Genomic DNA, 26,591 nt, shown 5'->3' on the forward strand with positions numbered 1-26,591 from the left:
GCCTACCTGCACTTTTGGAAATCTGTATCAGCCTTAGCCAACCTGGTGCCCTCCAAATTCATTCAAACTACAACTCCTATCAGCCCAAAGCAGCTGGGACTGAGAGGAGTTTTAGTTCCAGACATTGGGGTGGCACTAGACTGGAGAAGGATGGTCTGGATTCACAAAATCCAATGATGGCTGGGGAAGGGAGCAGGTAGCCTAAGGTGACGTTTCCCTCTTCCGCTCTGGTCTTCAGTCCTCCCTACTTTAACATGCTTCTGTTGCTAACTTCCATTCTGGACTCTGGGGGAGGAGACAGACACACACAGAGAGAGATTAGGGTGGCCATGGGTCCTGTTTTACAGTCCTTTAACTGAAGGAGTCCTCTAGCTAAACAGTCATAGAATTGTAGAGTTGGAAGGGAGCCCAACAGTCATCTAGTCCAACCCCGTGCAATGCAGGAATCTCAGCTAAAGCATCCATGACGGGTGTCCATCCAACCATATGGTCTTTTTGGGATGGGCCACAGCTCAGTGGTGCAACATCCGCTTTGCAGGCAGAAGGCCTCAGGTTCAATTCCTGGTATCTTCAGGTCGGAAACTCTGCAGAACCACTGCCTGGGACCCTGGAGAGCCACTGCCAGTCAGGGTGGACAATACTGAGCTAGATGGACCAATGGTCTGACTCAGTAATAGTCAGTTTCCTATGTTCCTATAAGAAAGGAGAGCAGGGGCCCTGATGCTACTCATCAGTAGCTCCTGGAGAGTGAGCAGGCAGAAACAGGCCACCTGGTCAAAGTCTTTCACAATAGTGTGAGATGGACTGCATTTCTATTTAAATTATAGCAAATGTTTTCCAGACTGCTACCTATACATATAAGTTTTCAGGTGTGGTTTTTATGCAAATCTGTGTCCTTAGGACTGGGGGTGGGGGTGGTTTGGTGCTCAGGTGGCTACCCTAAAAGGCACTGTTTTAGTTTGGAGAGTGATTTCTCCTCTCCACCCTCCCTTCCGCTGTCTTTTGGCTCACCAAGGACTCGCGTTCATGCTGCTTTGCCTGGGAGCCCTGAGTCTAAGAGAAAGAGGAAGAGGAAGAAAGGAGCCCCTGCCAGAATCATCCCTTGGGCTGTGACAGTGGAAGATAATGGAGCCAAGGGGAAAATACTAGCTGAGCCAATCAATTTGCTTCCCAAGCCATGACTCTCTCCCTTCCAGGGTGAGTAGCAAGTTAAGAACGCAAGACAAGTCCAGCTAGACGGGGCCAGAAGCATTCCAAGTCTAGCATTCTGTTCAGCACAATTTCAGCCAACCCCAGGCCTCCAAGAAGCTCACCTATGGCATTCCCCTGTTGTTTACACCTGGTACCTGCAGCTCCAAGCTACACTGCCTCTGGTTCTGGAGGTTTAGTTATTTTGTTTGTTAAAGTTATATACCACCCTTTGCCTGAGAATCAAGGGCATATATTTACAGTGCAAAAGCCAAAAATACATAACATTTTAGCTATTTTAGCTGCCATGGCCAAGAGATTAGGACAGATGGGCACAGTATGAATTTGCATATTCCATTTAGCCCCCCAAAAGTAAAAAATAGAGGAACATACCCACAAAGAAGCTGAGGGGAGAATTTTCATCCTCTTATTCTTTTGAAATCCATCTAACCTAGATTTTTATGGATACCTTTTCAAGACTCCTCCTCTGCCCCAAATCCTACACTCACCCTAAGGACCCTTCTTTCTTTGGACCGATGTGCTCTGGAAGAATGCCTTTACTATGAAATTTGACTCTTGCCTCCCAGAACAAATGGGCTGTGGGCAGTGATGGGAGTCAGGAGGTTGTGGTGGGGTGAGCTGTTGCGTTAATAGATGGTGTGACACACACACCTGATGTCCAAGAGAGAGAAAGCCGAAATTTTGTGTGAAGAAAAGTGGAAGAAGCTATTTGGGGAGGGGGATGTGAAGCAGACTCTGGTCACACCCATGCCTTGCATTTGAAGCAAAACACACACACACACACACACCAGTCCTGGGAACTGTAGTTTGCTAAGGGTGCTTAGGAGTTGTAGCTCTGTGAGGGGTAACCTACAGATATCGGGATTCTTTGGGAGAAGCAATGGGCTTTAAATGTATGGTGTGCTCATGGTATCTCCCCTGCCAGGTAAGTATAGGCTGTTATATGTACAATTTGAAGTAAATAATGAAAATTTTAGGAAGTTATAGATTTTAGAAATTGATTGAAATTTTTTTTAGATATAAATGATTTTAGATTTAAAATGTTTTAATTTTAAAGATTGAATGGTATTTATAAAATATGTGATAAGGGTTAAACTTGGAAGTTACGTGAAATATTTTTGAGGGACGTAAATTAGGGGAAACAGGAGGAAGTCACTAAAAGATGATAAGAAAATGGAAACTTTTTAGCATAATGATATATTGTTTTTTGCTTTCATTTTTGGATGTTTTTTCTTTTAACTGTTTTGTATTTGGTTTTTCTTTTTTTTAGTTTGTTGTTGTTGTTTTGTTTAATTTGTTGTTGTTTTTGGAAAATGCAATAAATATTATTTTGGAAAAAAATTAAATGTATGGTGTGGAAGGAGGAAGGCAGCTCTATGGTAGAGCATCTGCCGTTCTAGCAGGAGGACCCAGGTTCAATCTCTGGCATTTCTATGTAGACCTGGGAAAGGCACCTGTGCAGAACCATGGAAAGCCACACCTAGTCAGTGCAGACAACACTCATCTCAGTGGACCAGCAGTCTGACTCCTGAGTAAGTCCGCTTCCTATCTTCCTATAATGCTCACTGTGGAGAAGTGGATGCTGGACTAGACGGGCCATTGGCCTGATCCAGAAGGCCGTTCTTACGTCAGCGCCCATTAGCAACAATTACACAGAGTAATTTGGCTCTTCTGGGCAATATTTGGACAAATGAGCAGAATCATTCTTCAGGTTGATGTAGCAACAGCAGAGAGAGCGTCAGTACAAATGGCATTTTTACACTCCTTGTTCCAGTGACTCCCGCGAGTGTGCTAAGTCAGGGGACCAGAGTCAACATGCAAAGCAACACCAGTGTTTTTACATTCAAATGAAACATGGCGCCCACATGCGCATGATGGCATTGTGTGGCGTGACACGCCGGCACCTGTTTGGTTTCTTTAAAAATAAAAATAAAAATAAAAATCAATCTGTCTATCTATCTATCTATCTATCTATCAGAATACTAAAAATGAAAGACAACAGTCCATATTTCTCCTCACCCCCTCATCCCATGTGGTGTGGAACCAACATGTGAAGATGACAGGAAACTTGGAGCAAAAAGGCAGAATGGAAAGTTACTGTATTTTTCTGTGTATAAGACTAGGTTTAAAATTGGGGCTCATCTTATACATGGGATTGCTGAGGAGTGTTTTCTTAATTTTGAGTCCCCCAAAATACATGGGGGTGTCTTATACACAGAAAAATACGGTATTTGCAGCACCAGAAAAAATTCATGCCTCTGCTCGGCCTCACTGTCATCCGCCCCACACCTCACAGGTTTGCACACGGACTCCCCTGTACGACTCAGTTCCCTGCCCACCCCCCTGCCAGAGGTCAGGCGAGTAGGAGGGACTTCCTGTGCTGGCCAGTTCATTTCCTGCCCATCATTCTCCCTCCATCCTCAAACACGCCCTCACTCCTTTCTTTCCCATCTTGCACACCTTCCCTCTCTCTGTAGCTAGATTTAAGGGGAGGGGCTGTCGCTCAGTGGTAGAGCATCTGCCCCGGGTTCAATCCCTAACATCTCCAGGTAGGGCAGGGAGCGACACCCTGTCTGAAACCCCGGAGAGCTGCTGCCAGCCAGTGTACACAATACAGAGCTAGATGGACCAACCGCCTCAGGCAGCTTTCTATGTTCCAATGCTCTTGTCCAGCTCTTTCCAATAGTCTCGGGTCTCTGTCCTCCATTTTGACTCCTAATCTAAGTTGCACCAACCACACCCACACGCCCAGGCCTTGTCCTCCTCGGTTAGCTGCTGCCCGGCCTCAGCTGCAGGCATGCTCACTCGCTTGCCCCCACCCACCCAAAACACCTTGAACTGTCAGCTCCCCGCAATTTCACATCCGTACCAGGAAAAAGAAAACACCCGGTGGCAAATCAAGCATCTCTTGCACGCACGCATCAGACAAACACTGTCCCTTGACATGCTGGATGCAGACAGACACAGGGTGGCATGCTCTTTAGTCCTGCTGGGAAAACCCCCCTTGCTGATTGGGACACCCCAAGATGTGCAGGCTAGCATCTCCCCCCCTTCCCACCCTGCCCCCTCCTGAAACCCAACTCCGCCCAAATACCTGTCAAAGACAACTCTCACCCCCCCCCCCCAATAAAAGCCAACCAGTGCTCCTGAATGTGTTGGCGACAGCCCCTCCCTCCCACCCCCTTGGTCTTTTCAGTAACAGACCCCAGAGACCCCAGCCACATTCGCTGTCAGCCTCTCCAGTTCAACCCTCCACTGCTCCCAAAATGGATACGGTCCTCTAGGGAGGGGCTGTGCCATCTGGCAGGTCCAATGCCAGGGAACAGGGCAAGGGGGCTTGAGTGGCAGACAGCCCCCCGCCTGGGGGGGGGGAAGAGGTTGGGTCCGCCGGCTCAGCTTGATTCCAGACAAAGGCCAGAGAGAGAGAGGGAGAGAGAGGAAATCCAGACAAAGGGAGGGGTAAAATAAAAAGGGGGAGGAAAGGGAAGACTCAGCCTACCTCGATGCAGAGGAACTTGGAGCCGGCTGGCATCCAAATGAGGGGCACCCGGCTGGCAGGGGGGACCATGAGCTGGGGCAGCTGCATGGTCCCAAGCTCCTTCGGCTGCCACTGCCGCTTTTCGGAGTCGGCAAGGAAGCAGAGACACATAGGCACACACACACACAAGCAGGCACTCTCTCTCTCTCTCTCTCTCTCTCACACACACACACACATAGAGAGCTGGCTGTGCTGCTGAATACATCACAGTGTCAGCCACTGGCAGGGCTGGGGGAGGGGTGGGCGTGGGGGAAACAGCTCCCAGCCTTGCCAAGGAAAGAAAGTGCAGCTGGCTTGGTGGATGGAATGAAATGTTTCAGTCTCTTTCTTTCTTTCTCCCTCTTCTCTCTCTCTCTCTCTCTCTGTCTCAAACCACCCCCACCCCCGATTGCCACCTCTTTGCAGACCCCTCGCCAGTCGCCAACATCCCCATCCCTGAGTTGTGTGGCATAAGAGGAGGGAGAGAGATCTCAGCCAGAGGTAAAAAGGGCTCGTTGTGGCCTTGAGTAAGCTTCCACGGACTTGCCAGCCCCCCTTTTCCCAACCATGCCCCCCCAAAATTTGGCACCGAGGAAATCTAGGTTCCGCAGGCAAAATAAACCATGCCCATATTAAGCATTCATGCATGCTTTCTGTCTCGAGAGAAGAATAATATACAGAAGTAGAATAAAGAATTTGGGGTTTTTAAAGGGAACTCTGCATTGGCAGATGGGGAGCGAGGGCATGGAGACTGAGGCTAGGCTGCAAGGGTGGTGAAAGAAGGATGGAGAAGAAAAAACCTGGTTGTGCGATGAGGAGTCAGACAAAACATGCAAAACTCCATCCATGGTTTACTAAACAGAGCTATATTTGGCAGCACATAACAATCAAAATTATTATTTTTTCCATGAGGACTAGCTACTTGAATTTTCAGAGAGGGGAAGAATCTTTGTCCCACCGCCTGGCAATATGTCATAACAGAAACATTTTTTTTAATGCTTCACTAAATGGCAGTATGTTTGGCAGCAGGTAATAACCTATTTAAAAAGGTAATGGTATAATGTTTTAAATGTTTTCTTCAAGAAACATGAGGACTAGCTGCTTCGGTTTTATTAGGGGGGAGGGTTTTTCCTCTCAGAATCTCATACCAGAAGCAAAATTCTGCCGTTACATTGTGAGCTCGCAGACATGCAAGATGTACACTACCCAAAGTGTCTTCAGAAGGGAGCATCCTCAGCTGATCTTAGAAACCACAGTCCAAAGTCTTAGAAACCACAGTCCAATGAAAGGGCAGGAGGGGTCCTAGTGCATATGCAAGAGCTTTGTAGATTGAAAGCAGCCAATGAAGACCTTGGAATACCAGCAAAATATGCAGTCCATGACCCATCCGTAGAAGGAGAGTGACTGCTGTTCCAGACTACTGTATATTAATTATTATTGGCAACAGGAGCATCAAATCAAATGACACTCCCCCGAAGATTCATAGCATATAAACAACAAAAGATATGTTTCCTGCAAGAAAGAAAGAAAGAAAGAAAGAAAGAAAGAAAGAGGAAGGAATTGACTTAGCATCCCTCACGTGAATCTCATTACTTCTCAATTTCAAGTTTTACCTTTGATGGAAGTTCCTTCTCATGGTCTGAATTCCCCCCCCCCTTTAAGAAAAAACCCTTAATGTACCGACAATGCTCTACTTAGGTTTTTCCAATTTTGAGCCAGTGTTCCCTATAACTCAGCTTGGGGAGGTGTGTTCAGTGCCTATAAGTGGGAATAAAAAAGGCCACTGAGCATGTGCAGTTAATTACTTCTCATCACTAACTCACACTTCTGGGATATGGAAGACAGGCTTCTTGGTAAAAAATGGGTTCGATAAACCCACATCAGATTACTTATTGGTAGCTATTATCGATGAAAGCTAAACAGCCTCCATGTTCAGAGGGAGTGAACCCTTAAATATGAAGTTGCAAGGGATGGTTCTTAAAAGGCACCTTAAAAAGTAGAGACATCACCTTGCCGACAAGGGTCCATATAGTTAAAGCTATGGTTTTCCCAGTAGCGATGTATGGAAGTGAGAGCTGGACCATCAAGAAGGCTGATCGCTGAAGAATTGATGCTTTTGAATTATGGTGCTGGAGGAGACTCCTGAGAGTCCCATGGACTGCAAAAAGATATAACCTATCCATTCTTAAAGAAATCAGCCCTGAGTGCTCATTGGAAGGACAGATCCTGAAGCCGAGGCTCCAATACTTTGGCCACCTCATGAGAAGAGAAGACTCCCTGGAAAAGACCCTGATGTTGGGAGAAGGGGACGACAGAGGATGAGATGGTTGGACAGTGTTCTTGAAGCTACCAAGATGAGTCTGACCAAACTGCGGGAGGCAGTGGAAGACAGGAGTGCTTGGCGTGCTCTGGTCCATGGGGTCACGAAGAGTCGGACATGACTAAACAACTAAACAGCAGCAGCAGCAGCAACAACAACAAATGTTGGTTGCTATTTACATGCCCTCTTTGTAGACTTTCAAGAAGCATCTGGCCACTATGGGAAATGAGATACTGGCCTAAATCAGCATTTAGTCTGATCCAACAGCACTCTTCTAATCCCACTTCCACTTAATTTATAGGATGGTGACTCTATGGTCCTCCAGATGTTGAACTCACCCCTGTCAGCATGACCAAAAACTGAGAAATTTTGGTTCAGCCCTACTTCAGAGTAAGCACAACAGAACACAAGGCAAATACGCATAGGCTTTCACTGCATATACAGACTTTAGCTGAGACTCTGGGTTGGTTCACACAAAATGACAAATCACTATTTGCTATTACATGAGCAATGCATGGGATCACTTTCTTGCTCCTTTCGTCCCTTGCACAAAGTAATTAACTTCATTACTGCCTAGATTACAGTAAATCATAATTTATCATTATGTCAAGATGGACAAACCATGGTGTATGCTTGCTCTCTGTGCCAGAGTTGGAAACTGTGGTTTGACATGCAGACTGAGTCTCTGTGGCACATTTTGGACTCCAGAATTCTCTCTTTCTATACCTGTAATAGCCATACATTTTCTTGCCTCTAGAGGCCACTTCTCCCACAGGAAATAAAAGCCTGTATGTGGCTTGATTTAAATATAAACAAGATTTTTAACAGTTCTCCGCTATGAGCTGGTAGAGAGTCCAACCACGTCTGTCTCTGGCAGAAATCCTCCACCCCATTTGAGTTCCTCATGCACTTCTATATATGTTGACTATTATTGGCATTGCAGGTGCCAACATCTGGATCTCATTGGTGCTTGGATGGAAGATGACCTGAGAACTCATAAGCACACAATAGAGTCCCATGATGGAAGAAAACTGAGAGGTAAACAGAATGCCAGCTTTTGGAGGAATGTAAAGTGTTACTGTAGTTTTAATTGATGTTTGGTCTTAGATTTGCTTGAGTGGGTGCTGTTTGATCCATAATGGGTTTTTTTGTTTTGTTTTTTAGGGTTGATCTTTTTGTTTGCATATTTTTTCCCATCTTACTTTGGCAGCTTTCAGCCTGTGAAGTAATAATAATGAATTGAAGTAATAATAATAAATTCATGCTTACGCTGTTCCCTGGCTCTCTTACTTTTACAGCTAAATCCTTGCCTATTGAAGTAATCAATAGCCTGGAAAATCTTTAACTTCAAAGAACTTAAAATACCTATATACTACCTCTTATTAAAATAATGCCAAGGCAGTATATTATTCAACTAGACTCAGCCTGCTAGAGTTGCTTGCAGTGCTGATGAGAATGTTGTTGTGATGGCCTGGGACTCGGGCTTGGACTCAGAACCAGAGGAGTCTCAGTCTGCACCGGATCCTCTGCCTCAGACATCATCTGAACCAAGTCTGGGGCCTGATCCTGAAGAGCCCCAGTCTGCACAGGTTCCCCTGCAACAAGCACCAGCTGGACCAAGTCAGGGGCCTGAGCCTGTCCTGGCTCCAGATGCGGAGAATACCTCTTTGCCGTCAGCTGGGTCATCACCGACAGCTGCTCCACTACCGGCTGGGTCAGGAGAGGATGAGGAGGCCCCTGGGTCTAGTAACCCACCAGCGTCTCCCATTCTGCAGAGACTCAGGTCTGATAGGAGGAGAGACCTGAGTACTCGCAGGAGGAGTGCTTGCCTTTGGGCAAGACAGGGTGGTGAGTCATCAGGGGATCGGGACTGGCCATTACCTCGTCAGAGATAAAGGGCTGTCGGACCCCGCCCCAGGTTGCGGGAGCAACATTGCTGTTTGCCAGATTCTGCCTGTGAGCCTGTTCCTGACCTTGCCTTGTTTCCTGCCCATTGGCTTTGCCGGACTGACTCCTCGCTGACTCTTTGGACCCCGGACCGGACCTAGACCTCGCTTCTTGGATTACCCTTGGGACCAGCACAGTTGTCACCTGCTGTGCCCAAAAGTGACCACTGAGAGAGGATTGGGGCCTATCTGAGATCACTTTGCCCAGTTCTACCCCACCTAATGTGGAGCTGTCCCTAATGCATGGGGGGGGGGGAACGAACCTCATGAGACCCTTAAGGACCAAATGTGTCAGGATGCTGTTAGTGGCTCCCGGCTGTTGCCCAGGAAAATATAAAGACAAGGGAAGGTTTCTAACCATCCCTTCTTATTTAGTATTTAGAGAGAGAGGCTATAGAACCCAGCCTCTTGATAATGGCAGTGTCCCAAGTGAATCCCCACCCCACCCTGTCTCTCCCACTTCCTCATTCATCATTCTCATTCATCACTTCTACGGGTGCAGCTATGTGCCCTTTGTCTTTGAGCTCTTTACTCTCCTACTTTCAAGGCTTGCTGGGTTCTGGGATAGGGAGGGTCTGGAATGCTTTCTAAAGACACCGTGTCTGTCAGCTGCCACCCCTCTGCTTCCTGCTCCTCTCCCATGATTTCCCAACTTTTCTCCTCATCTGCCTCTGAGCTGTGACCTCCCTCAAACCCCTCTTGTCAATCTAAGCTGTCTTCCTTTTCCTCCTCCCTGGAAGGGTCAAGCTGGGAAGGCGGTCTCCACCATTCCTCCCCTGCCCAGTCCCTGACACTATCTGAGATCACTTTGGCCAGTTCTCCCCCACCCAATGTGGAGCTGTCCCTAATGCACGGGGGCAAAACCTCATGTGGCCCTGAAGGACTCTCCGGGTCTTGGGAGAGGTCTCCAGGTCTCTAGCCACCCTACTTCTCCCTCAGCCACTTGGTTCGGTGAGGCCATCGTTTCCATCGCCCTCACAAGCTGGCGCCTCTGCCTGGATGAGGAATAGAAAGCAGTGTGTGTGTGTGTCTAGAGAGAAACTAGCCTACTGTGCAAAGGTAAGGTTGACTGTCATTGCCCCACCCACTTTTGCCTCTGGACTCACCCACCACTAGCATATGGTCCCCAGGCAGCTGCCCAGAAAGGGATGCAGCCTTGGGCTGAACAAGTTTCCCCATCCCTCCCCTACTGGGTGATGCCTAGGCAGGAAATTCTGTTCCTTTCTAACTTCCCTCCTCCACAGCCAAGCATCCTTCGGCTCCGTGCCTCTATTACTTTAAAAATGAATAAACAAAAAAACAGGTGCCAAGTTATACAATTCCACACACATTACGTGCCACACACACACACACACACACACACACCAATTACTTTAGTGGTTTTGGTTGATCAAGCTGCCTGAAGTTAACTCTGGTTCCTACTCATGCAAATCTCTGGGAAAGGTGTCCAGATTTAATTTCTGCCAATGCTCTCTGCCTTTATGACATCGATGTAAAGGCAGCGCCATCCATTCATTGAAATCCATGCTCCATACAGCCATTGCCAACAGGCACTGATGTATCATAGTGCAGAACGTTGTAAAGGTTTGGTGTGGAGTCAGCAGCACCGTTTCCGAGCAATAACTCCCTCCACCAATCTTCACATGAAATTTATGGCTATCAGGGATATAACTCTTGCCTGTGTTTGCAGGTAGATTCTGAGTCTGAATACAACGGTGTCAATGAGGTATTTGCTTTGCAACGTGGTGGCTAGTGAAGGTAGATCGAATTCAAACACTGATGTGTAGATCTGCCATGGGGAGCAAGGGCTCTGTTCTTTGGGGAGAATACAGGTGTTGGGTCTGGGCTGTGAAGAAGCAGCCTCGGGAGAGTCAAAAGCTGATGGCTAGGATCTGTGGGGCCAGCTAGTAGTGAGGACCAAGAAGTAAGTCAGAAGCACAAGGAAACCAGGTCAAGAAGCAATGGTCAAAAACTTAAGGGGAGTGAAATGAAGACTTAAGGACAAACAAAGGAGCAAGCCAGGCATCTGTACCAAAGACCAACCTAGGACACACCAGAGCTCAAGAAGACCTCATTGCTCAAGGAAGGCTCAAATTGAATGGGAAGACCTTTTATATTTCTTCCTTTCCAGGAGGATGCAATGGCTTCAGTCCAGGGACTGAGGGTACTGAACTGTGAAGCTGTCACCGGCAGTTCAGTGCTTCACCAGATGGGGAAGTTGCAAACAGATCCAGCTGTTCCTGACACAGCAAGGGGTGGGTTAGATGCCATGAAGGCATCTTGTCCATCACGGCTTTTAAACAAGTAGATCCATAGATAAAAGTTTTGTTATGGGTTTTTTTGGGTTATGATTGCTAAATAAGATCTTTAAGTCCAAGAGCAATACACTTCTGGATTTAGATGCTGGCCGCAGACAAAAAATCAAGGGAGTGCTGTTGCATTCATCGCCCAAAAAGAAGACACTGATCTGTGATAATGATGAAAACAATGACAAAATAAAATGGCTATATACTGATTTATATGCATAGATGCAATTTTTGAAATAATCACTGTAATTTAAATGGAAACACGATACATCTCACCATAGCAGTGAAGGCTGATCAGGCTACCTGCCTGCTGTCCAACTGCTGATTGTTGATGGGCCTATCCTGCTTTTTCTTCTTATGGTTCTTGAACCAGGCAGCCTTTCCCATGGAAGCGACTGGTGTCCTCCAGATGTTCTTGGACTTCACCTCCCATCAGTCCCAGCCAGCCAATGATCAGGGATGATGGGCGTTGTAGTCCAGCATCACCTGGAGAGCACCATGTTGGATGCTTCTAAAATAAGAGGATGCTTTCCAATAGAGGACTGTCCTCTGTCAAGTAGCACACATGCCCACTCTAGCCCTGGGGAGGCACTTGCCATGAACAAAATGCTGAACGAAACAAATCAGCTGTTTGCTCCCATGGGGATCTTAGGCACTTAACCTGCTGTTGACTCTGGAACTGAGAGACAGACATGGCTTGGTTAGTCAGTGGGTGCACACAGACACAAGGATTACTGCATTCATTGTCCTGGTTATAATACTAGCGCTTCTCTCCCAATTTCTCACGTTCCTCTTACACTGCATTACCCAGAATTCCCTAGGAAGAGGAATCAATGGTCAATCTCTTCTGGGAACTGTAGTCCTAGGAGAAGAACAGGGGGTCTCCTAGCAACTCTCAGCATCCTTAAGGAACTACAGCCCTCAGATTCTCCCCCCCCCCTTTTTGAGGGGTGGGTGGGAGCTATGACTGCTTAAAATAGTATTGCAGCACTTTAGATGTTTGGTGTGAATCTGATTCAGTTTGAGGCAGTTGCCCATGCTCCTATTTACTTCAAGAATGTACTATCCTGCCTTTCAGCTCCACAACTCCCAGGGTAGCTGACACTGGAGAACTGGGCAAAACCCCCACAATCATTCCAAAAGAAGAATGCAAATTTGATGTAAATGGCAGACCACAAAAGCAAATCTGATAGATGGGTAGATAGATAGATAGATAGATAGATAGATAGATAGATAGATAGATAAAATCAGACATTAAAAACAGTAACAATTATTATCAATCAGCCAGGCTTTTAAATAATTTTCAAAGCCTGCCTAAATGATAATAATGTTTCCTGTTATTAATATTAGGCAGCCAGGCCTTTGTTGTGCTGTTGTCGCCACCTGCTAAAAACTTATTTCATTCAGGCAAGGCTAGCCAGATATATCATTTGATTCTGCACATTTGTTTTTTAAAATAATTGGTTTTATCTTTTATTTTGATAATTATATTTTGTTGGCTTGCTTTTAAAGTCTGTTGCTTTTTATCTGCGTTTTTCTTAGGAATATTTTATGTAAATTTCTTAAAGGTTCCCCCCCCTTTCAATTAAGTGGTGCAGGCTATTGAAAAGGAGGGCAGATCCTAGCTCAGTGGTAGACCATTCCATAGTCTTAACTACGTGGTGTGTGAAACAGTACTTTCTTTTCTCTATCCTGAATCTTCCAACATCCAGCTTCCTTGAAAGAGTTTGAGTGTGATGAGAGAGAGAGAGGGGGGGTGTCATGTCAGCAAGGAGGTCACTGAAGACCAATGTTCCAAAACAGCCTTCTCCAAGCTGGTGCCCTCCAGACGTTCTGCACTCCAACTACCATCAGCCCCAGCCACCATGGGCAATGGTCAGAGGTCAGAGCAAAACCTGTGGCAGGCACTACAATAGGGGAAGCCTTCTCTAAAACATTATTTTCTGTGTGAAACCCTCTTCTCCCCAATCTCATAGCCTATGTTTTTTATTTACATATTTAAATATAAATATAAATATATGTGCATGATTTAAAACATCAATAAGCTAGGTTGGCTTCTACTAGGGCCAGGGCCTTCTCAGTACTGGCCCTGACTTGGTGGAACAGTCTGGCACAAGAGACCAGGGCCCTGAGGGATTTGGCATCTTTCCGCAGGGCCTGCAAGACGGAGCTGTTCCACCCGGCCTTTGGGTTAGTTTCAGTTTAACCCTGATGTTTCGTTCTTTTGGGGTGATTGGTGGGCTACTTAAAAATGAGACTGAAGTTTAGATTTAGTTTTAAATTGTATTTTAATCTGTATTTTAATGAACTGTTTTATGTTTTTGTTGTGATTTTATTGGTGTTAGCCGCCCTGAGCCCGGTTTGGTGGGGAAGGGCGGGGTATAAATAAAATTTTTATTATTATTATTATTATTATTATTATTATTATTAATAATAATATTGACTGGTTCAAAAAGAAAACTCATGTTAGAAGGAACGGTCTAAACAGTGCGGTTTTCAAAAGAAGGGACGGTTGGTTCCTGAAAAACCTCAACCTGCAGGGAGTTCCACAGGATACACTAAAAACCTGGTCCCTAGTGAAGGCCAAATGAACCTCAAGGGCATGAGGAACAACTGAAATCAGCCTCAGCCTAACAACTGCAGCTATTCTCCTCATCATGGGGGTAAGATATTTTAAACTCCCATTCAGATGGCTTAAAGACACGCTAATGAATGCCGTCTCTGTCTTCTTGTAAAGGAACAATTTGCACTTGGGGACCTTTGGAGGATATAAAGAAACAGGGGGAAGCAGGCCACTCCATAGCCAAGATCCTTACTTAGCTGCGGCCTGACGCCAAAGCATACTTAACATAATGATTAATCTGGCTCGGATGATGGCGATGATTATGCATGCTCTCAGTTTCCAAGGATACTAGTGGGGAATTTCATCCGAATCTTTATTTTAGAAACTGCCTGGGTGGGTTAAAGCTGTCTGCGCGCAGCTCTGGACATGTGCAGCACTAATTCTGGCTTCTTTGAGGGTGCTTCTGTGTGGGATACAGTCTCTGGGGGGGTATATCCAGTGTGCCTGATCCCCTCAAACTGACATGGCAGGCATGGGGTGTCATGGGCAGAGCCCATGCTAGGAAGGAGCCATGCACAGGCTTGAAACCCTACGTCCCCTTTCTCTGGAGTGCAGCTCTTTATAATTTTGGCTTTGCTCCAGAGCACAGAGCCCAAAGGGTTGGATGCTGTGCTGCAGACACACCTTAAGAAAGTGCCTGCACCAGGGATGGGGGAGAAGTTCATTTTGGTTATTGTTTTCATGAGAACTTACCTGTCTTGCAGTTTCCAAAACAATACGCAAACTGAAAAGCAGCTATGCTTTGAAATTTCCACTCCTCCACATTTTGCGAGGAAGTTCTCCAACCAAGAGGAAAGTGCATATTAGTGGGGAACGTACACACTGAAATGCATACAGGAGTTAAAATAATATATCAACATGCATTCTATATGGGGAAATTGCTTTGCAAAAATGTGTGTTTCCACTAAAATGCTGGCAATTTCTCCAGTCGCAAATTGGTGCAGGAATGTGGAGAACCGAACTTAAATACTAGAAAAATGAGAGACTGAGAGAAACCGAAGCTGACAGACTCATCTATCCCTAGCCTGTTAACAGATCTGTGACCGAACAATATATGATTGATTGATATCCCTAGCCTGCATCCATGTCAATGCTGCCTAAAGATGGAATGAAATGCTTCAAAAATCCATATCGGGGCCAGATAAAGCTCAGACGTTCTTCTGAGACCAGCAGGTGCTATAGTGCTTTTGAATGTAGGCATGATCCTGCTCAGCAATCTGCATCTAAAAACTTTTTAAAAAAGAAAGAAAGCATGATTTTGCTAAATGCAATAACCTGGTAATTCCAATACTTTACACTCCATTTCCCAAAAAACATTCAATGCTGCAGCATCTATAACCCCAAACCTTGTTTCACAAGATTCATATTTTGGGTCGTATGTGGCACAGTTAGTGACTGTGCCATGTGCCAGCCCCCCATCCCAACCTGGGGGATTGTGGTTCTCCTATCAGCCAGCCCTTGGGTCTGCGACTGCTGCTGTTGAATGCCATTTCAGCTCTGAATAAGATCTCCCTCATCCATGCTCTGATTGTGGATGAGGAGGAGGATCTGGTTTGCATCACTGAGACCCGAGTGGGTGAGCAGAATGGACTTGGTCGCACCCAGCTGTGCCTACCTAGGCATTCGGTGTGGCATCAGGGCAGACTTAAGGGTTGGTGGGGAGGAGTTGTTATGGTCTATAGAAATTCCATCTTTCTCTCTCCTAACTCTCTTTCCAATTCAGCGGGGATCTAAAGTGTTTGTTCCTGGCAATGGGTAATGGGGACAGATTAGCGATTCTGCTGGTTTATCACCCACCTCGCTGCCAAGCAGTCTCCTCGCCTGAACTGACAGAGCTGGTCTTGGAGGCGGTGTTGAGGACCACCAGACAGCTGGTTTGGGGAGACTTCAACACCCAGGCCAAGAAGTCTGGCTCTAGAGTGGCTCAGAACTTCATGACTGCCACGACAACCATGGGGCTGTCCCAACATGTCATCGGCACTGACTACCAATTATCTCCCAGGCCCAATTCAAAGTGCTGACTTTGACCTAAAAAGGTAAAGGTAAAGGATCCCTGACAGTTAAGTCCAGTCACAAATGACTCTGGGGTTGTGGCACTCATCTCGCTTTACTGGCCGAGGGAGCCGACGTTTGTCCACAGACAGTTTTTCTGGGTCATGTGGCCAGCATGACTGGCGAAACCAGAGCAGCGCACGGAAACACCGTTTACCTTCCCGCTGGAGCGGTACCTATTTATCTACTTGCACTTTGACATGCTTTCAAACTGCTAGGTTGACAGGAGCTGGGACTGAGCAATGGGAGCTCACCCTGTCGCGGGGATTCGAACCGCTGACCTTCCGATCGGCAAGCCCTGGGCTCAGTGGTTTAGACCACAGCGCCACCCTTTATGGCTTAAATGGCTCAGGACCACAATAACTCAAGGGCCACCTCTCCCCATATAAACCAACCTGGAGCCTATGATCATCATCTGAAGCCCTTCTTTATGTGCCCCCCTTGGGAGCACTTGCTGGTCCAACTTGTCCCAACCCATGACACCAGACCAACCTTGGGAACTTTTGATGCTATTCCTGCATGTGTGCACCAGGTCTCGTGGTGCTTAAATCAGAGGTGGGGAACCTGTGTATCTGCCCTGCTGTTGGACTACAAATGCATCCTTGACCATGGACCACGCTGGCTGGGGCTGATGGGAGTTGTAGCCCAACATCAGCTGGAGGGCCACAGGCTCCTAAACCCTGGGATAATTGGAACATTCAGCTAGAAGACCCCATTTCAGTAAATCCTCACCTCTTTGATGAATTCTAGCAAACCGTTTCTTAGTTTTAATTCCATACAGCGAGTAGAAAGTGGCAGAAAGACAGCTTAAGAGCCACTTACATCTGCAACTGATTTTAATTCGTCACCAGAGTCCTCCTGCCCTGTATCCTATTAACACTTCAGTCATATGAGTGCAGAGCTAACATGGCAATGAGCAGGAAAGTGCAATGATATTCTGTGCCCCTGAAATGAGACGGATGTCCAGGCTGGGGTCAGCAGAGAAAGAAACAGAGACTGATAGAGCAACCAATAGACAGGACAACTACATTGCTTTTAATATAACCCAGCAGTGAATGCGTTCAGCAACAGAGCATAGGGAGGGCCACCTCTATGCTAGAGGCAAATGTCCACCAAATGTGCATTTGTGTACAGATAATCTGCTGGGACAGCCTTGCTTGCTGTTATGTAACCTCTCTGCATTGATCTTCAGGGGTTTAAAACTCTTGCTATAACCATGAGCAGCAGTAGTAATAGTAATTTTGTATCATTGGTGAAAGTACGGCTAGCTCCACACTTCCGAGACACTTAGAGTGGGGAGGGATGAGATTGGAATGGTTGTGCAATGATACCACATGCCACCTTCACTGCTGCATCAAGGACAGCCAAAGAGGTGAACCAGAAGCCATGGGACAAACATTAAGGAGCGAGCTATAATTCCAGACCAAAGCACAGCAAGGATTCAGGAACCCACCACAGCTCAGGAATACCCTGTTGCTCAGCTGTGACAGGCTGCCTCTCGTACTCCTTCCTGCCCAGAAATATCCAGTGTTCGGGCTGTCTGGGTGCTAGTCAGTCCAGGGCCTGAACATACTTCACTACGAAGCTGCCACCTTAAGTTCAGAAGTTGACATGTAGGATCTGCACACAGATCCAGCAACACCTGACAGCCTTGATCAGAAGTAATGCTAAACTATGGTTCAGTGTTGTGTGAACTGTGCACTCCCCTTAGCCTTTTAGGCACAGCTACAAGGAGGAGACCGGGTGCTTTCATTTCAATCTTTAATTAACTACTGTCTGAACCCAAACTAGTCAGCCTAAACTATAGTTTTGGGAAGTAAGTTAACTTCAAACTACAGTTTATCAAGTTGACTTGTTTCCCTAAACCATAATTAAGAGTAACCATCATTTAGGGTGGCATTTCAGAGAGAAATGAGGAGGAGGAGAGGTACTGTCAGGATGCTGTCAGCAGCTCCCAGCTGGTTGCCCAGGAAATTACAAAGGCAAGGGAAAGTTTCTTACTGTCCTTTTTAATTTTAATCTTTACAGAGAGAGGCTATAGAACCCAGCCTCTTGGATAATGGCATTGTCCCGAGTGAATCTCCACCCCTGTCTCTCCCACTTCCTCATTTGTCATTCTCATCATCTCCTCTACAGTTCCTGCTACATGCCCCCTGTCTTTGGGCTCTTTGCTCTCCTACTTTTAAGGCTTGCCGGGTTCTGAGAAAGGGTCTGGAATGCTTTCTAATGACACCGTGTCAGCTGGGTGTTGCTCTGGCTCTCCCATGATTTCCCAACTTTCCCCCTCATCGGCCTCTGAACTGCTACCTCCCTCAAATCCCTGCTGTCAATCTATACTGTCTTCCTCTTTCTCCTCCCTGGAAGGGTCAGGATGGGGAGGTGGTCTCCACCATTCCTCCTCTGCCCAGTCCCTGACAAGTACAGTGCTAACTGATTTGCACTGTTTCAGGGGGAGGGGGATTATCATGGAAAGCCCCTGCTCTCACCTTGAACCCATTTCAGGGATCAATCACTGCCTGGTGTTTTTTTTGGGAGGGGCAGGTTTGACTCTCCCCTCCTTTCAGTCCTGAACTCGGACAAACCTGTCAGGCTTTATGAGTGAAAAATACAATGACCAGAGGATCAGAGTTAGACTAGGGAGACCAAGGTTCAAATCTCCACCAGTCACAAAGCTTGCTGAGTGACCATGGGCCAGACACTCTAACCAACCTCACAGGGTTGTTGTGAGAACACAAAGGGTGGGAACTAAGTACACCACTCTGTGCAATCTGTAAGATGGGTAGGATACAATAAAAGGAATAGCATCTGTGGCAGGCAATATCGAAGTATTATGGCTGTTGTAGGGCTCAAGAAAATGTATGAATACAGAGGTAGCAAAAAGATCATGCACTCTGAAAGTTTAAATCAGGGATAAGGAGCTTTTTCCAACCCGAGGGCCGCATTCCCTTCTGGGCAACCTTCCGGGGGCCACATGCAAGTGGTGAGTGGGGCCAGTGCAGAAGTGGGCAGAGTATAGGATGTAAATATTGCATAGCTGTCAACTTTTCCCTTTTCTTGCGAGGAATCCTATTCGGAATAAGGGAATTTCCCTTTAAAAAGGGAAACATTGACAGTTATGAATTATTGCTTTTGTACAGTAAGCTGCATTCACAGTCTTTCCTCTTATTATTATTATTGTTAGTTGCATTTATACCTCACTTTTTTCTCCATGGAGCTCAAGGTGGCATACATGGTACAATTCCCACCTCATTTAATCCCCGCAACAACCCTGTGAGGTAGTTTAGCCTAAGAGGCAGTGGCCGGCCCAAAGCCACCCCAGTGAGCTTCATGGCTGAGTGGGGATTTGAACCTGGGTTTCCCAGGTCCTAGTTCGACACTCTAACCCCAGCATTGTCAGAGTTCAAGGATGCATTCTGTCCAGGCAAAGAGAGCCAAGGACAGCACAAAACAAGGCTTGTGAGGGGGTTGGTCTGAGAAGATTCCCAAGGCCTGCGGATCTCCACTTCTGGTAGTAATCAAAACGGCCCAAGTCCCGAGGAAGCAAAATAAATTAGCAAAAACACTGTCTAGTAACGTCTTGGAATGACAGAAAGACAGACAGACAGACAGACAGACAGATGGTGGATAGATAGACAGAATTTCACTGTCCAAAGAGTGAGAAAATATGTGCAATAGAACTAACCATGAAACTCACTCCAGGTGCCCTTTAAATCCTATTAAATAGTTTGCATTTATAATCAGCAAACAATTGCTAGAGAGGCGAATGTGCCCTCTGCTCTAATTGTCTGTTTGTTCTTACAAGCCATTGAAAAGCTTCAACTTCCCTACAGGAAGAGTGAGAAACTGTGGCTTGCTTAAGATGGGTTTCGATCCATGTCAAGTGCTTTTTTGAACTCATAGGGATTTGTATGGCAAAAAAAAGAAGGGCAGTCTAGTTCAAACCAACATATCCTTAAAGCTCACGTGAGTGAGACCTGACATCTCATTGCCTTTTTGTGTCAATCCATGAAAATACTGCAATGCTCGACTACAAGGCAGAGCGGAGACTTCTGTGAAGATGCCCATGGGCTTGTCGCTGCATGAACTTACTTCAAATAGTGGATCTCCAGGTGTTTGTTTTAAACCATTTTTAATATGGTATTACTACAATGCTGTAACCTTCCCTGAGACCTTTTGGTGAAGGGTGGGTAAGAAATCAAAACACTACAAACCCTAATATTGTTGAAATACAGCTCCCATATTCTCTGACCAGCTGGCCATGATGGGAGTTGGAGTCCAGCAACATCAGGACCAGAGATTCCACATTCCTGACTAGGGCTGGGGGAGAAATCCAGTGCAATTCTCATTTAAAGGCAAGTTTTCCAAATCCACATTCTCTGAAGTAATATATGGACCAAAACACAGGCTTTAAAATTTGCATTTACTGGAATTTTGCTACGCAGTTTTCCAGCCAAGTAATGCGCACCAAAAAGCACATATCTGGACAAAATGGGCATACAAATGCATATTATCTATGAAAATAGCATGCAAAAATGCATTACAGTGGTGCCTCGCAGGACGAAATTAATTCGTTTCGCGAGTGTCGTCGTATAGTGGAAATTTCGTTTTGCGAAGCACGGTCGGAGGAAGCGCGGTTTTACGAAAAGAAAAATCACAAAACATTTTCGTTTTGCGAGTCACGGCCATAGGAAAATTCATCTTGCGAGTCACCCTTTCATTAGCAAATGCATTTCGTCTAGCGAGTTTTTTGTCTAGCGAGGCATGGTACCACTGTATATTAGAACTGCTTGCAAAAAAAGTGTATATTAGGCATTTTACTGCCTAGTAGGAGAAATGCACACTTTTTAAAAATGAGAACATTTTTTTAAAAAAAGGATTTGCTAACTGATATAGAAATGTGAAGAACTGAACTTAAGATCTGAAAAATGAGAAATGGTCAGAAACCAAAATTGACATATTCCATACCCTCCAACATTTCTCCAGTGAAAATAGGGACATCCTAAAAGGAATAGTGGAACATTCTGCAATCAAATCAGAAACTGGGACAGCTTCTCAAAATCAGGGACATCCCTGGAAAAAAAGGGACACTTGGAGGGTCTGGTATTCACCCATCATCATTCCTGACTTTAGATGTCACGGGTGGCAGGCACCCCAGGACAAGTTTAGTAGAGAAAGTTAACCAGGATGCAGTGATGAACGAGCTACTCAAGCTCAAGAGCAAAGTCCTCACCTAATCCCAACTGCTTGTGGGCTGCAGGACCCACCCCCAAGCCCATGGCAGACCAACAGCTTGTTTTGCTCGCAAGTTGCTGTTGTGCAGTGGTTGGAGTTCCAGACTAGGGCAGGCAAGACCCAGATTCAAATCCTTCAGCCACAAGCTTTATTGGGTGTCATGGACTGGCTGGATACAGAGGAGTGGTGGGAACCCTGGGGGAGGAAGGCTCAGAGCCAGGGGATTAGTGGTAGCACACGATGTGTATTCAGGGGGAGAAGGGGCAGACTGGGAGGAGAAGGTGTGAGCAACAGGAGAGGCTATATAGGGATAAGTACATGAAGAATCCTATTATGCCACCTTGCAGTTATCTCTCACTTGGACTACTGCAATGCGCTCTGTGTGAGGCTACCTTTGAAGGTGACCCGGAAACTACAACTAATTCAGAATGTGGCAGCAAGACTGGTGACTGGGAATGGCCACCGAGACCACATAACACCGGTCTTGAAAGACCTACATTGGCTCCCAGTACATTTCTGAGCACAAGTCAAAGTGTTGGTGCTGACCTTTAAAGGCCTCGGTCTAGTATACCTGAAGGAGCGCCTACACACCCATTGTTCTGCCCGGACAATGAGGTCCAGTGCAGAGGGCCTTCTGGTGGTTCCCTCACTGAGAGAAGCCAAGTTACAGCGAACCTGGCAGAGGGCCTTCTCAGTAGTGGCACCTGCCCTGTGGAACGCCCTCCCACCAGATGTCAAAGAGAAAAACAACTACCAGACTTTTAGAAGACATCTGAAGGCAGCCCTGTTTAGGGGAGCTTTTAATGCTTGACAAACTATTGTATTTTAATATTTTGTTGGAAGCCGCCCAGAGTGGCTGGGGAAACCCATCCAGGTGGGTGGGGTATAAATAAATTATTATTATTATTATTATTATTATTATTATTATTATTATTATTATTATTATTGGCATTTTCAAGAGAACCACAATGCAATATCCTGGAGCCCTCACTTATTTACATATCATTTCCTGTCGTTCTATTGAATGTTATGCTACATGGCAGATATCAAGATTCAATTCCCCCCCCCCCCGCTGTGTCCTTCAGTGAGTGACTGACTTGGGTCCATCGCTTGCCGACCTGCTTGGACATTGTCCTTGCCCAGGAGATGGTCAGATGGAATGATGAATGCCTCACTCCCACTGTCTGGCCAAGGGCCTGCCCTGCTCTCGCCATCCTACTGAGTAATGTGGAACATCACTGTGGCATATGCATCAGAGCTGCTATCATTGTCCTTGGATATGTCATAGATAGACCTTACAGGATGGGTGCACTATCCTTAGCAATACAACATAGGAACCTGCCTTATACTGAGTCAAACTACTGGGTCCATCTCACTCAGTATTGTCTACACTGACAGGCAGTGGCTCTCCGGGTTTCAGACGGGGGGGGGGGTCGCTTCAGGTTCTGCCTGGAGATGCCAGGGATTGAACCTGGGACCTAACTTTTAATGATAGACAATTATTTTCCTAGGGTATTTAGATTACAGTGATTGGGGGAAAGAGATTAAAAACCTGTGTTTGTTTTTGATGCATACCTTCCCTTATGCATGTAGCTGACAAATCTCCATTGTATCTCAAAAAAATCCATGGAAGTGGGAGATGACATTTTTGTCATTCTTGGTGGGAGATGACATTTTTCTTACTCCAATCTTTCTCAGGGATTTATGCTATTTTCCCATTCCCAATTCCTCTTTGCAGATCAATGGTGTAATCTCTCTCCCCTAAGGAGAAAAAGCTGTATCACAACAATCCATGGCCGTGGCACAGAAAGACGCAACTCACAGATGAATCCCGTGGTAATGGGGTCCTTGCTCTTTTTTCTACCACCAACCTACACCCTTCCATGATTCCTCTTGTACCTACCCCAAAAGTGTGCCCTTGTGGGAGAACCACTGCAGGCTTCATCCCACCAGATGGGGTGACCACACCTACAAATTGCATCCAATACTGGCAGCAAATGGAAGTTATAAATTTCTCCTCCTCCTCCTCCTCCTCCTCCTCCTCCTCCTTCTTCTTCTTCTTCTTCTTCTTCTTCTAGTGGTATCTATGGTTACGAACTTAATTCATTCTGGAGGTCCGAACCTGAAACTGTTCTTAACCTGAGGTACCACTTTAGCTAATGGGGCCTCCTGCTGCCGCTGCACCACTGGCGCACGATTTCTGTTCTCATCCTGAGGTAAAGTTCTTAACCCGAGGTACTACTTCTGGGTTAGTGGAGTCTGTAACCCAAAGTGTTTGTAACCCGAGGTGTTTGTAACCTGAGGTACCACTGTATTGTTATTAATCTAATTGTAAAGATGTCCTGTACAAAAAAAATTGTCTACTATTTGGCAGACTTAACCCACTCTGGGTGGGCTGCAATACCTGAAAATTTGATCCACTTCTGTGAAAAAAAGGAAAAAAAGTTTCATCATTGATGAGAACGGGTAGAAATAGATCTCCGTTTTTCACAGACCTGATTTCATTCCAAATAGCAAGTTAAATCGGAAAATAATAATAATAATAATAATAATAATAATAATAATAATAATAATAATAATATATTCATACCCCGCCCATCTGGCTGGGTTTCCCCAGCCACTCTGGGCAGCTTCCAACAGAATATTAAAATACAATAGTCTATTAAACATTAAAAGCTTCCCTAAACAGGGCTGCCTTTAGATGTATTCTAAAAGTCTGGTAGTTGTTTTTCTCTTTGACATCTGGTACGAGGGCATTCCACAGGGTGGGCGCCACTACTGAGAAGGCCCTCTGCCTGGTTCCCTGTAACTTGGCTTCTCGCAGAGAGGGAACCGCCAGAAGGCCCTCGGCACTGGACCGCAGGGTCCGGGCAGAACGATGGGGGTGTAGACGCTCCTTCAGATATACTGGACCGAGGCCGAGTGGCTCTAAAACATGTGGGGCTACTTCCCAAAACTACAGCTATGAAATTATTTTTATAGCAAACTGGTCTACACTGACAACAAAGTTGAGCCAAACCATTAATTCTTGTGATCAGAACACTGTGCCCAGAACACAGCCCAAGAGTGCATTAGCTTTTTGTTGTTGTTGACATGCTTCAGAAAATAAGTCTGTACACTGTACACTGGCTCTGAGGTGGAGGTCCTTCAGAGGATGACAACAGTGCTATCAAAATAGAGGGAGAGGTAGTTGTGTGATGAAGTCAAGACTTTTTAACAGAGGCTGGCTTTAGGGAGTGGGATGGCACATGCCAGGTGTCACACCAGAAGACAGGAATACTATTATTGCCCATGCAAAATCCCACCTTCTTTGGGGGTGGGTGCAGGGACTAATGGCTGGTCTGAGTAGGCAGCACCAATTGAAAAGCTAGGAACACTTGCCTGTCCAATGAGATCCTCCAAATCACAGTCCTCGGGCAGGAAGGTCCATAGTTCAATGGGAGAGCTATGCATGTAGAAGGCCCCATGCCCAACCTTCAAGTAGGGCTGGGTTTATGGTTCCTGTCACAAATCCTGGAGGGCTGCTGTCAGCCAGTGTAGGAGGGTCTGAGCTGGCTGCACCAATGGTCTGGCTCAAGGTAAGCTTCACAGGTGCAGTGACATTCAAGAGAAGCAGCAGAGCTCAGTGGCAGAGCACTGAGATAGGTGAAAGCTGAAGCTTCCTATGGTTTACCATATGAGGCAGCCACACCTGGAGCCAGGTACCCCCAGTTCTAGGCCTGATGGCTCCAATCCTGACCAGCCCCCCTTCAGAAGCATCTACCAAGGCCAGGAGCAAAGGAGCTTGCGTTTCAGAGGACCATAACTCATCCGACACCAAGATGTCAGAGGATTTGTATTTATTTGTAATTTAAAACATTTCGACACTGCCCTGCATCGTATTAGAATTCAGGACAGTGCACAAAGCATTAAAACAAAATCAATAAAACATACAGACCAAAGACAAAAGCAACAGATAAAATCTCAACACAGACTCGCACTCAAATGCCTGGGGAAACAACAACCAAAATGTTTTTGCCTGGCATCTAAAGAACAGTCAGTAATACTGGTGCCAAGAGAACCTTTTGGGGGACGGCATTCCATGACCTGGGTGGTACAACCAGAGAAGCTGACACCCTCTTTGAGGACAGCCTCAGTGCAGATGGGAGAGGCTTATGGATGAGGAACCAGAGGCAAGGAAGTGCAGGTCCCATCAAGCAGTCCTCCACAACCTTGTGATAGGTGTTTGGGGCTACAGCTCCCATCAGGGCCTTCTAGCACAGCCAGAGCTGATGGGAAGCAAAGAACAACACATCAGGAGGGCACCAGGCTGGAGAAGGCTGCTCAACAGAAATTTCCCTGAAATTTCCAATGGAACCCTGGACTCACCTTTAGAGCCTCAGAATCCTGCCTTCCTCACCAGTGGTGATGCCAACCAGATGCCAACCCTAAGGTCACTGCTGCGGTGGCAAAGTTCTGTGCTGTTGCTATTAAGCTTCGGTCCGCACAATTAGGTGGCTCGTGATCCTTCTTTTGATTTAAGTATTATAATAATCTGGATTGTTGTTTTTTTAAATTAATTTCTAAATTTATTCTTTTAAAGCAATAATTATTAATTTTAATGTACTTTAATTTTAATATGGCCAACCTCTTTTAGATCAAATCTCAGACCAATTTTAAATTGCATTTATTATTGATTCTGTATGTGTCTTTTGTGTGTGTGTGTGCTGGTCGTTGACCGTAATAAAGTACTTAGACTTAGTGGTGCAATTTCACAATTTTAGACTTTGTACTTAATGGTCTTTGGCGGCAAAATGCAGCTCATCAAACTGGGTTGCCCAGAAGGCCCCAGACTCTGGCTTGAATCTTGGTGCAGTTGAGTTTAAAAAAAAAAATGCCAGGAAAAATTGATTAGAATTTGCCCATCTGCAAGGTGAGAAGAAGCACTTGGGTTTAGGTGTCATCTATAAACAAATGAAAAGGACCTCCAACTAGGTGAATCCTTGATTTTGCTATTAACATGTTCTGGTAGAAGCAAGCACCTTTGCAGATTATAATGAGACAGATGACCCTCACCTTTGCCTGGGCTATGTAATCCACATTGTGGTCAATTATCTCCAGGCTGGGGGAACAGTCATTATGCTTTCATAATCTCCCATTAGCAAGCAAAGGTTTGAATAAGAAGTCAAAGTCCATCCCATTAACAGTTCCAACCAGAGCTGGCCTTAGACCATTGTGTACCTGAACTCAAGTTGAGAATGAACACCCCTTCCCCATGCAATTTTAATGGCAATCAGGGATCTGTCATCCCTGGACTGAAGTTTTGTTTCCAGAAATAACTGCTCATGTCACTTTCTGGTATGGCAAGTTCTATTTCCAACTCATTAGTATGACCAAGAAAGTACAA

General features: G+C 45.9%; 1 protein-coding gene across 10 annotated transcripts in view; it reads right to left on the reverse strand.

Moving 5' to 3' along the window:
• The window catches only part of CELF6 (CUGBP Elav-like family member 6), a 190,518-nt gene that overhangs the window by 100,172 nt on the left and 63,755 nt on the right, over positions 1-26,591 (reverse strand). For 2 of the 10 annotated variants that reach the window (XM_033167012.1, XM_033167011.1), the window contains exon 1: positions 4,709-4,912. The exons of the other annotated variants lie outside the window; for them this stretch is intronic. In XM_033167012.1, coding sequence (XP_033022903.1) covers positions 4,709-4,858 — 150 coding nt within the window. In that variant the 5' untranslated portion in view covers positions 4,859-4,912. Of the gene's footprint in view, positions 1-4,708; positions 4,913-26,591 lie in introns of those variants that run through there. 10 annotated transcript variants of the gene reach the window in all.

This window comes from Lacerta agilis, chromosome 13 (assembly GCF_009819535.1).
Source record: "Lacerta agilis isolate rLacAgi1 chromosome 13, rLacAgi1.pri, whole genome shotgun sequence".
Taxonomy (NCBI): Eukaryota; Metazoa; Chordata; class Lepidosauria; order Squamata; family Lacertidae; genus Lacerta; species Lacerta agilis.